General features: G+C 40.6%; 1 protein-coding gene across 5 annotated transcripts; it reads right to left on the minus strand.

The window, feature by feature from the left end:
• LOC8078413 (disease resistance protein RPM1) lies at positions 202 to 11166 on the minus strand. Of its 5 annotated transcripts, XM_021453932.1 has the most exons (6): positions 10937 to 11166; positions 10776 to 10833; positions 10572 to 10690; positions 8979 to 10494; positions 4461 to 5225; positions 202 to 2685 (listed from the first exon to the last, which is right to left on the minus strand). In XM_021453932.1, exons 4-6 carry the CDS (start codon positions 10020 to 10022, stop codon positions 751 to 753), a joined length of 3744 nt encoding a protein of 1247 aa, XP_021309607.1. In that variant the 5' UTR covers positions 10023 to 10494; positions 10572 to 10690; positions 10776 to 10833; positions 10937 to 11166; the 3' UTR covers positions 202 to 750. The 5 variants fall into 5 exon arrangements, with proteins under 5 accessions (XP_021309607.1, XP_021309609.1, XP_021309608.1 ...); XM_021453934.1 differs by lacking the exon at positions 10776 to 10833 and having other exon boundaries at positions 10572 to 10671; XM_021453933.1 differs by lacking the exon at positions 10776 to 10833.

The following is an 11499-nucleotide window of genomic DNA, read 5'->3' on the forward strand; positions in this document are numbered from 1 at the left end:
AAAGGTTGGGGTCTTGGAGATGGTCGTCAAGCGGCCACAGCATTATTTCTACGTTAACATCATGTCCAGCGATTGCGGATGCGCAACACAAAGAAAATATCGTAGCTTAGCACTGTATATATGCAACGCCATCAGATAAAATGGCAACACATCATGTGTAGGTGCATGCACATCTAGTGCAGCATGCCACAGCCTCTGGAGTTTCTGAATAAAATTACTGAATGAACTAAGCATGTTTCTATAACACATCTGGCTGTAGTGAGTAAAGCAAGCCAGTTATTCTGATCCACATACATAAACCACAAAGGAAATTAATACAACTTTGGTAACCATCAGATGAAACACACAGGCCACTAGCGGTACAACGACCACACGAGTTGAATTTAACACGCATACATGGAAACACACATAAAATGGAGGGGGACAGGGAAACAGGAAGCAGAAAAGGTAATATAAATAAAAACGAATAAAGCACGGGCTTGTTTGGATCCATTCTAAGCTGGGGCTGCACGGCATCCACCAACTTTGCATCCTTATGAACCATAACTTCCTTGAGACTCCGGAGACATTGATACAGCCCCGATAAAAGAGATTTGGCCCCTTGCAATTATTGCAAGCAACAGCTCAAGCTTAGGCGGTGTGCCTTCTTTAGAATCCAAACCCCATGGATGCATTGTAGGAGCTGCTCCTCAAACTCCTGTCGGAAAGGTACCGATCGCTGCTCCTCAAATGGATCGATGGAGCATGACGTCAGTTAATAAACTTCACAACTGGTTTGTTTATATTCCTGGCAAGCTGGGCCCTCAGGTCGTCCACCCACTTTACACTGTGACTATACTTATTATCAATCATAACTTCCTTGAGTTTCGGGAGAGATGACAGCCCAGAAAATGTGATCCCATGTTGGCAAAGCAGCAGCTCAAGCTTAGGCGCTGTTCCTGCTTCAAACAGCACTGATTTGATGCCAGCGTATTGCAGCTCCAGTGCTGTCAAACTAGGGAATGCCTCCCTACAGCAAGTTAAATGATAGGGCTCTGATGCCCTGAAAGAGTAGTTCAGTAGACGAAGGATGGCCAGGTTTGGTAGCTTGCCAAGGACTTGCATGGTTACATCCAGCTCTGTTAGCTTAGTGCGTTCCAGCTTCAGCTTCACAAGATTCTGGAGACCCGTGACCCATTCTGGCAGTTTGCCCAGAGTGCCAAACAGCTTCAGGCTCTGGAGGTCTTTCGGAGGCATAGACAGACTATCCAAGCAGCCACGGAGACCTTCCTTCTCCCATGAGCGCACTGAGAGTGATTCCAAAGAGCTGAGATGGGCAAGGCACAAACAAAACTCTTGGCAATTTTTCTTGTTGATGCCTGTCACTGCAAGCTTGTGTAACCGGGTGAGCCTTCTAATGTCTTGTAGGACGGTTTTCTCTTGTGCGATGTTCACCATACCCAGTGTGTGCAGGGCTTTCAACTTCCTGAGGCCTCTTGGCACTGCAACTCCAGTTGGATCTGCAAGCCTTGCTAAAAGAGGGAACATGGCATAGCAGTAGAACATGCACACATCATGCCTATTTATTGGGTCATCATCCTTCATCTGAAATGCAGATTTCATAACCTTAATCCTGCAACATGACATACAAAAGATAGTCAAAGCGAGAGTCCACACGCATAGCTTGTTTCGGATTAGCTTTGGCATATCTTCCATGTATTCTTCATCTGATGAAGCACCAAAAGATGGATTGTACAACATCCCTGCATGAATATACTGTAGCTTTCTAAGCTTGGTGATGGCCTGCGGTAGCTTGACTATTCGTGTATTAGTAACATCTAGTGTTTCTAGTTGTTTCAGGTTACCAAGTGACTCTGGCAGGTGAAAAATACCACCACATTCCCTTAAAGAAAGGTATTTTAGGAGAAGGAGCTTCCCAATTGGTTCAAGGTGATGATCCACAAGACCGGAGGTGCTTTCCAGGTCCAGCACGCGTAGCAACTTCATCTTCTCAGAAATATAAAATGGCTTCCACTTTCCAAACACCGTTAATGACCTTATGCGACATAAGTCCACTGTGCACTCAAACTCATTCTGATCACCCTCCCAATTGCTACTTATAGCAAGGTGGCGTATGGTGCCTTGGGTGTTAAAGCTGCATCCTTCTTCCATTCTAAAAATAAGATTTTCTTCCATTGCTTTTGAGATGCTGATTTCACGCATGAGATCGTGAAGTTTGCAAGAGGAAATACCCTTTCTACTACCAATTGATTCTTTGGATGGTAGGACCATGCTTCGCTCAATAAGTTCCATGAAGTAGGCATCAGCTATTTCCCCCTTAGACTTGCCTCGTACCTCACTTGAGTAACCCTCTGCTTTCCATCGATGCACCAAGCGTCTTCGGCTAATACTGTAATCTTCTGGAAAGATGGACATATACAAGAAACAAGACTTCAGATGATATGGTAAACCATCATAGCTTTTCATGAGGATAGCTCTTATTATCCCAAGCTCTGGGTTCATCTCCAGCTCAGCACTAATATGCTCATTCATTTTTCTCCATACAATAGGAGTCTTCGGCTGCTTTGCCAAGAAGCCACCTATGGTTACTATTGCAAGGGGAAGTCCCTTGCACTTCTTTAGGATCATTTTGGCCTCTTCAATCAATGTGGGATACTCATCGAGATTTATGGCCTCTTTAAATACCTGCGATTGGTAGAATCAAATTTCATAAATATTATAATGTTAAATTATGTATAAATAAGCAAACTAAGCATAGCTCAACCGGCTAGGTTCCTTATCATGGAAAATCCTCGACTTGATGCGGGTGCTCATATTTTATGGATCTATTACATGATTTAATAGTGTTCGAATTTTTGCATCTTATTTGGATTCGCCAAAAGATGTATAGATAAATAGTTTCTAATATGTGACAGGATCAGATAATGTGATACTGTAACACACACACCAACAAGAACCAAGTCCATATCTCATGTTTACACATGCACTGAAGAGCAAGTTAGGTAGGCACCTTATTAACAATAAATAATTAAGCAAATCAATTTCCACACATGCACTAAAACTAGCCCTCCAATTCTATAGCGTATTCTCAACTTTTCTTTAGACAAGGCATAGACCGGCACAAGGCAATCCCGAGAGACATGTCGCACAAGCATGGGCGTCAAGCGCTCGGAGGCCCTCGCTAGCCTCAAAATCTTTACGCGTTGAACATCTACTATAACTAATAGGCAAAAATTCCACAGGGCACCCACTTCGGTTATCATAGCATTCTGAGCATTTCTTTGAACGAAGAAATTTGGAGTAGGCATTGGATCCCTTAAATTACATTCGTTTATGTACAAATTAAAGGGTTTACTTTATATTTTATCTTTCATAATGGTAGGCGTGAATAATTCAGAAACAAATTTATGGATTACTTTACATTATCCATAATGGTAGAGGTGGATAATCTAGATGCAAAATTTAGGTTGTTATTTTGAAAAAAACTCGACCTGCTGGGCTAAGACAACCTATGGGTGGGCATTAGATCTGCGCTTTGATGGAGCCAGACGAGGGGATTTTTTTACTCCGGCTTGATAAAATTCACACTCAGGCCACCTAACCAACTCAGCTAGAGGCCCTTTCGCAGGCTGTTATTTTTCAATTATCTTTCCATGGCAAGTAATTTAGTTGGTTACTTCATATGTCCTCTATAATGGCAGAGGTGGATAGTTTTTTTGAAAACCAAAAAAAAATCAGTGGTTATTATTGATGATAATGATTATAGTCTACTGAAAATTAAAGGCCGAGCATTTCTATTTTTTTGTAAGATTTGGTAAGATTGATCTTCGTATAACACATTTCATCATGAGGATTAATTTGGAGGCTCAGTTGAGACATCCAAATTACTAAGATGAAGATACTAACATTTGGTCAAAAGTGAGGAATTGATAACCGCGGTGTTATGCACATCAGCACATGCATCACACGGCAGGCTACAGGCTAGATGAGCCATGCTAGTCACATCCTGTCATGTGGGGCAGACGGGGACCAGCTGCATGCAGCCAGGACGGTATTCCAGGGGGTGCCGGCTGTAATCAATGGCAATTAGAATCTGGGGAAGAGATTAGAGTTAATGAGAAATTAGAGTCATAATGGGGAGAGAAACGAGGAGCTAGAGGCTGGGTGCCTAGGGGCTGGGCACCTCTATTTATACTCTGTAACCAGTTTGTGATGAAGCAAGCAATGAAAAACAATCCAGTTACCCCCAAATATTCTAGTCTTCCTATTGGCAATGGTTATCCTCTCTATCCCCGATATGAACTAAGGTTCATAGCACATCCTATTTGAAATCATTGTCTCCACTCTACAGTATTTGGGCAGTGGTGGCACTATTTTTCGATCTGTTTTCATAAATTTGTAAGTGTTCTGCTCATAACCTATAAAAATACAAATGCAGAATGACTGTAATGTATTAATACCTTTTTGGTGAAGAGGTCAAGAGCAGCACTGTCTTCAAGAACCTGGAGCTTGTATATGTGTTCTTGTTTTTCTGAGCAATGTCTAGCAATATTCTCTTCCCTTGTGGTGATTACAATCCGACATGTACTGTTCATTTTAGGAAGACTTTGAATTATCACATCCCATTCCCCAAGAGAAGATAGATCATCGAGAACAATCAGAAACCTCTTTCCTTTTAGAAGATTGTCCAATTTTTCAAATAATACTTCTTCATCTGTTACTTTTCTTCCCAGCTTACCCGACTCTTCAATTGGTGCTTCATTGTCTGCTATTTTTCTTCTGAGTAGCCCAAAATCATTGCCCTTCCTGTTATAGGATTCTGGATCTAGCTGCATACATAGGCTGTCGAGGACATCCTTGAGAATAAATGGACGCATGATTGTGACACAAGCACGTTTCTCAAATAAGCCACTTAGCTCTTGACTTCCATAGATCTCTTTGACTAGAGTAGTTTTTCCAAGACCTCCCATTCCCCACACTGAGATCACCATAGGTTCACCTTGCTTTGAAATTAGATCAATAAGGTCTGACTTCTCTTTCTCTCGACCCACGAGCTGAGATTCCATCAAAGCACCTGTGATTGTCCCAATGCGAGTAAGGCTCTTTGTAACTATCTTATTATTGTCACCTGGAAATTGACTCTCATGGATCTCTTTGTCAGTGCCAATTGTGGCTTCGCTTGAGCAAGACCCTAGCTTTGTTAATGTGGCTAGTTTTTGAGAAACCTGGCACAAGTAAACCACGTTTTGTTACATTTTCAGTCTCATCGTTAAATGTTCAAATGATATGTTTCTGACTCTTATTAAAATGAGAATCTCCGACAAACTATAGGATCTACATGTAATCTGCAGTGAGCATACTATTGTGAAATTGAATAACCAAAGTAGGAGCAAAGTTATATATAACATGCACTTGAATTAATGAGTATTTATAATGCAAATAATCAAACAGTTCTGAAAATATAATATTTCACTTTAATCTATAAGGATGCTAAGGGATGAACCAATTTAAGTTTATTTGATTGATTACTTTTCGGGAATTAAACCTAGTTTAGCATATGTGTCTCTATTGAATGTTAGTTTGTTGTGATCTAAGCAATTACAACTTGACTCTATCAAATAAAGGGCTTAGATTATTTATATTCTTGAATCTTTTTTCATATAAAATATTTTGTAGTTCATCCTTGTTCACCTTTGAAAAGAAAGCCAAAAATTTAACTATGGCTTTATCAACTCGAAATGCGTGTTCATGTAATAAACAGTTTCATATAACCTTAACAAGGGAGCTATTGCCTTTCTGAACTTTGATGTTTGAATTCGTACACAAAATTTCGTACTATAATTTGTGTTATTATAATGGTATTATCTTCATTTAGAAATTTTGTGACAACTAAGAATTCGAGCGTCAAATTTCATTAATTTTGCTACAAATATATCAAAACATTAGAACCATGACATCAAATAGTGCCACTAAAGGTGCCAATAGAAATATGTGCTAATGTGCCACCAAAAATGCTATGCAAAGTTATAACATGGTTAAAACATCACTATTGTATCGGTGGCATATGATACCATGTATTTTGGCAATCACACTGGCAACATGTGGGACCAGGTAAAAGTCATTCTTCTAAGCATGTGGTCAATATGTAAACCTTTTTATTTCCAAATATAAGTTTCAGAATATAAACATATTCATTTTAAAATACTACCTTCATCCCACGAAGACTAATATTTTAGCTTTGTCATACATCAAATTATTTTATGTTTGATTAAATTTATATAAAATATTATTAGCATCCGTGGCACTAAATAGATGCACTATGATAATATATTCATGCTGAATCTCGTTGTACTTATTTGGTATCATATAATACTTTTTACATAAACTCAATCAAACTTAATATTGTTTGACATGGAACAAAGCTAGAATGACAGTCTTTATGGGACGAAGGTAGTATATAATATGGACCATTTACACGGTGCATATAAATTCAACTTTTTGTATGTATTCTAGTCGCAATGTAAAACTAATGTGATAGAAATTTCTTAACATTGAATATTTTTCTAAGATTTTAAATTTTGATAATTTAAATATATGGACTTTTCAATTCTAGAATTTTTAAAATATACATATGTATTCACATATAAACATTATTTAATTATATTTGACATAGAGTCCTTTTCACCATTTATTAGATCCTAATAATTTAATAGCTACAAAGACAACAAATTGGTTTTGCAGTACTACAGGTCTGGAACATCAAGTCCTTTGATAAACTAAAAAATATAGATTCCAAATATATTGCGTCATCTAGTCGCAAGTGCTTGATGCTTTAGACATGGTTTCAATGAAAGTTGTGACAAGTGTACAACCAATAACTTTAAAGTATTTAGTTTGAGAACGTGAAATTATAGGTGATGATTTTTAGACATTGATAATGGAGGTTAGTATACATTCTTTTTTTTCAAACTTGCACCAGACCTGCACGTTATTATATTAAGAAGGAAGAAAAAGAGTCTAAGAAGACTCATACAAGCCTAAAAGAGTAAGTTCTACAGAAGGGTCACCAAGGAAGAATAAAAACTACAACCAACTGTTAGAAATTGTGTTCGTTTGTTGGCACACAAGCACAAGAGAAACACTAGAACATAGAGATATGGGAGGATGGAATTCTTTTGTATTCACTTTTTGCTCATTTTACAATGGTGAAAGTGACCTCCTATTTATAGTAAAGGAGGTTGAGATGAATACAAAGTTACAGTGTTTGAACTCTTAGATTTTCTCCTCCTCTTTGTTGGAGGTAACACAGACTTGATTAGCCTGAGAGCAACTAACCCCAGGCTGTCTCCTTGATTATATATAGAGATAGACATTGCATTGATTACAAACAGCTCCCTAGAGCATAGCTAATCAGATAGGTGCCTTGGCAGCCGTACACACCTCTTGGGCTGCCCAAGGTCTTTAATGACTGTAATTAACTAGCATAGTTATCTAGGAAGTGCTTAGTAAGCAGGGCTTATTAACTACACTCTTCATTTAATTGGACACCATTCAAAGTCTGTTGTTCACATTGTCTTGGACTTTGATTCACAACACCAACAACCCATGTAGCCATGTATGTCCTAATTGTTACTCTCTCTCCATTCTAAATTGTTGTTCTAACTTTTTTTATACATAACTTTTACTATTTATTACCTAGACATAGTGTACATTTATGTACATAATAACAAAAGTTATGTATCTAGAAAAAACAAAAAGACTTACAATTTGGAATGGAGGGAGTAATTTTTATATAGAAGAAACATTGCTTAGATGAGAATCGTAACCAGCTCTAGAGCACTATCCTATACATGTGCAAAGACCCTTGCAATAAAATCTAACACTTCTTCATAATGCTTCTTCCAAATGAGAAGGAAAAGATTACTAATACATTTTATTTCAAATGACTTCAAAAGGGGGATTAAGGAACACAATTTATAGAGATACAATTATTTTGGAGAGATAATTATCTAGAAGACAGGAAGAACTAAACTAATTGGGGAATGCTACGGTATTTCCTTTACTTACTAGGAGATAATATCTCAAATAAATCCGAGACATTGATTTTTATCAAATTAATTAATTGATTGATTCAACAAGGAAAAGAAAAAGAAAATAATATCTAATCCCCTTATAACAGGAGGCAGAGCGAGCAAGCATCCCCTTGCTTCATTTCCTTCATCTCTCACTCCTTTTATAGATTTCAATTTATTTTGAAAAACATCATATACAATGAAATATTTATGTATAGTTTTATTTATGTTTAATATCAATATCCATATCCAAATTCAAATTATAACAAAAAAACACGTTACATGCATTAGAAATATCAATAGCTAACTTGTCAATCAAACCATAAATTTTGACGATCTAAAAATAAAACATGTTACACACTAATACATTATATAATCGAGTGTGTACATTATACTAACTCAATTAAAACTATGCTACATAATTGAAAGGCCCTTCTAATAAAACACGTAAAGTGGCCATATAATGTTTTATGTACTTTGGACACGTACATAAGTTGGGCATCAATATGTGCGGCACAAGTTTTATAAATATATTTTTTATGCTAAATAAATTATGTCATACATGCTTTATTAGAGAGAGGTAGTTTATGCTAATTAATGGGAGATAGGTAGTTTATGCTAATTAAATTATGTCATATGTAAAGCTGTAAAATAAAAGGATTTTATCCCATCCACTAAATCATGCATCAATTAGATCTAAAAAATATTTATATCTAAAATTTTCGCTGTTTATCATATTTTGCAAAATTAAAATTAAATAAATAATATATATTTCACCTATTAGCTCCTAGGAAGCAATAGATTCTAACCATTTGATTTAACTAAATGAAGGGCTCAGAATTATTTAGGAGTACTACAGCAAAGCTCAAACTAATTAAATGATTACAACTTCCAATAGATAATTACCTTATTGTAGGAAGCAAAAATACTCTGATCAACAGATGATTGGTTGAGCTCCGACACTGTACTTTCTTGCCCAGCACAGAGGCTTGCAACTTCACCATGCTCTGTGGATACAATTATTCGGCTTCCTTTCTTGTTATCTTGCAAATATTCCTTGATCGCATCCCACTCTTCAATGGTGGACAGGTCATTAAGCACAATCAGATAGCTTTTCTCATTCACATACTCACTGAATGCATCAACCAAATCATCTTGTTTCATCATCCCCATCTTCTTAAGAACATGAGCCCCAATGTTTGTTTTTTCTTGGGTCTTCCCTACTTGTTCAAAAGAAGTTCGATAGAATTGCCTCATAATGCACTGGAGGAACTCCAGTGGATTGAAAGGATGCACAATCCTGATCCAAGCAAATAATTCAAACTTGTTACTTCTCTTCAGATCATCATACACTCCTTTGATGACAATGGTCTGGCCAAGAACACCACTTGTTCCCCACACAGCAATCACTCTAAGATCCACATTTCCCTCATTGATCAGTTGGGAAAGATCCACTTTTTCTTTGTCCTTCTGCCTCCTTGCTTCCTCAAACATTGTTGCACCGGAAATGTTTGAGGGCCCAGCTCCAGTTGCAGACTTGGGGCCAGTGCCCTTGATGAGGCGATACCGCAAGTTCCTCTGGCTGACATCCTCAACCTTGGCTCTGAGTTCCTTCATCCGTGTGGCGACACGGTGCCTATCAACCAGCTTCCGAAGGAAGCACCACCAAGATGTCTTCCCATGACGAGCAGCAAGATCTTGGAGGCAGTCTTCCACATCATAGGCCACGTTGCGGACCTGCTTCACCCAGGTCTTGACCACCTTGTGCTCGTCTCTCTCCTCATGTGCAGCCATAAGGAAAGACAGCATCATCTCGAGCTCATCCCTGATGAAAGCCTGGTCGCCAGTGATGCCCAGCTGCAAGGCCACCTCCTCCGCGATGGCGGAGTTGGCGTAGCTGAGGACTCCATCCAGCACAGACTTTCCCAAACTCAACCCTGTCGCCTCCATTGCCACCCTCTCCTCCCTCAAACACTGTGGCTTGTGAAGAGTATGTGTGGATAAGCAGGTTGAGGTTCAGGAAGACGTAGGAGCACAATGTATATGGCAGAGCTTATAATCATAACTATTGTATATGCTGAAGAGTGAAGACAGAGGTCTGCAAAGCAGATACCAAGCTTGTTGTTTCCATGCGCTGCACATCATGGTACGCAAGAGGATAGTTGGGTTTGCAGGCAAGAGCTGAATGAGTCCCTGCCTTCAGCTTGGAGATGACAGAGAAGGAGAAAAAGATGCATTGCCATCCTAGCTTGCTCTGCTAGTTAGCACACCCAAAGCATATATGCCAAAGCGAAGATGCATCTCGATCTTTATGGTGCTTTATTTGCCACTTCAATTTCAGCCACATTGATCTGAGAATAAATTAATAGTTGGGATCAATGTTCCGGCCGTTACAGATTGTGGTGGAAGCAAAGGAGCAAGTCTGTAGGAAGGAGAAGGTCACAACTCAGAAGGGTGACTCTGGAAGATGAATAAGAAAACAGTCGGATCACACCGTACCTTTGCTTGTGGCCGCGGAGAAGAATTTGTCGGCTTTTGTCGCTGGCTGGATGCCTCATGCCTGGAATCCTGGATCCCGGAGACGATGAGAGTTTCATATCTTCAGTATGAGACAATGCCTAAATTGGGGGGAAAAAACATTAGCGAGGACCTTGGAAGCGAGGTGCGCAGGGAGCGAGAGGGATTGAGCTGCCTCCACCTTACCGTGATTCAGAACAGAACGCGGTACGAATGCGAGACGTTGGGGAATGAATGGATTACTCTTATTATCAGTGCACATGGCCGAAAATCACCCAATCAAATCAATCCGTCCCAAAATTAGTGAGTCACGGATTATCCAATGAGTAAAGCAGGAAATGACGTACAAGAGCAGAGCAGGACTCAGGAGATGCGCGGCGCCCCGACGCGGACGCCCCCCGACCAACGTGAAGGCCTGCCGCCGCCGCCGCCGCCGCCGGTAAACCCGCGACGGCGGCGACGCTCCATGCCGCGTGGTCGAAGCCGGACACTGGCGGGCGCCCATCCCCCATCGCGACGGCCGTCGGCGTCGTCTGTCAGCGCGAAGCGGCCCTCTCCGCCGCCGTACCGGGACGGAACGCGACCCGCTCGTTGTGAGCTCCACCACGGGCACGAGACGACGCCGGCGGTGGGCGGTGGCGTCCGTGGCGGACACGGCGGAGGAGCACGGGGGCGGGTGGCTGCGGCCTGCGTGTCGAGCAACGGCGCGCGCGGGCGGAACGGAAGTAGAGGTTGGGGAGGCAGGCGGCGGCGAGCGCCAGGCACCCGTCGTCACCCGTGACGAGGCAGCACGCGCCGCGGCCGCGGCCTCCGAAGGCGGCTTGAGCGGGAGCACCAGCGGCGGCGGCGCGGGCGGCGGCTCGAGAGTGGGAGAAGCTGGAAAGCGGATATTCTCTCGTATTCCCAAGTT

The sequence above is a fragment of the Sorghum bicolor genome, chromosome 2 (assembly GCF_000003195.3).
Source record: "Sorghum bicolor cultivar BTx623 chromosome 2, Sorghum_bicolor_NCBIv3, whole genome shotgun sequence".
NCBI lineage: Eukaryota > Viridiplantae > Streptophyta > Magnoliopsida > Poales > Poaceae > Sorghum > Sorghum bicolor.

Excerpts from the sequence above, each read along its gene's own strand:
- LOC8078413 (XM_021453934.1), bottom strand. The coding sequence starts at position 10,022 with ATGGAGGCGACAGGGTTGAGTTTGGGAAAGTCTGTGCTGGATGGAGTC. Across the intron at positions 5,226-8,978 it reads TTTTTGCTTCCTACAATAAG|GTTTCTCAAAAACTAGCCAC; the intron begins GTAATTATCTAT and ends TACTTGTGCCAG. Across the intron at positions 2,686-4,460 it reads TTGACCTCTTCACCAAAAAG|GTATTTAAAGAGGCCATAAA; the intron begins GTATTAATACAT and ends TACCAATCGCAG.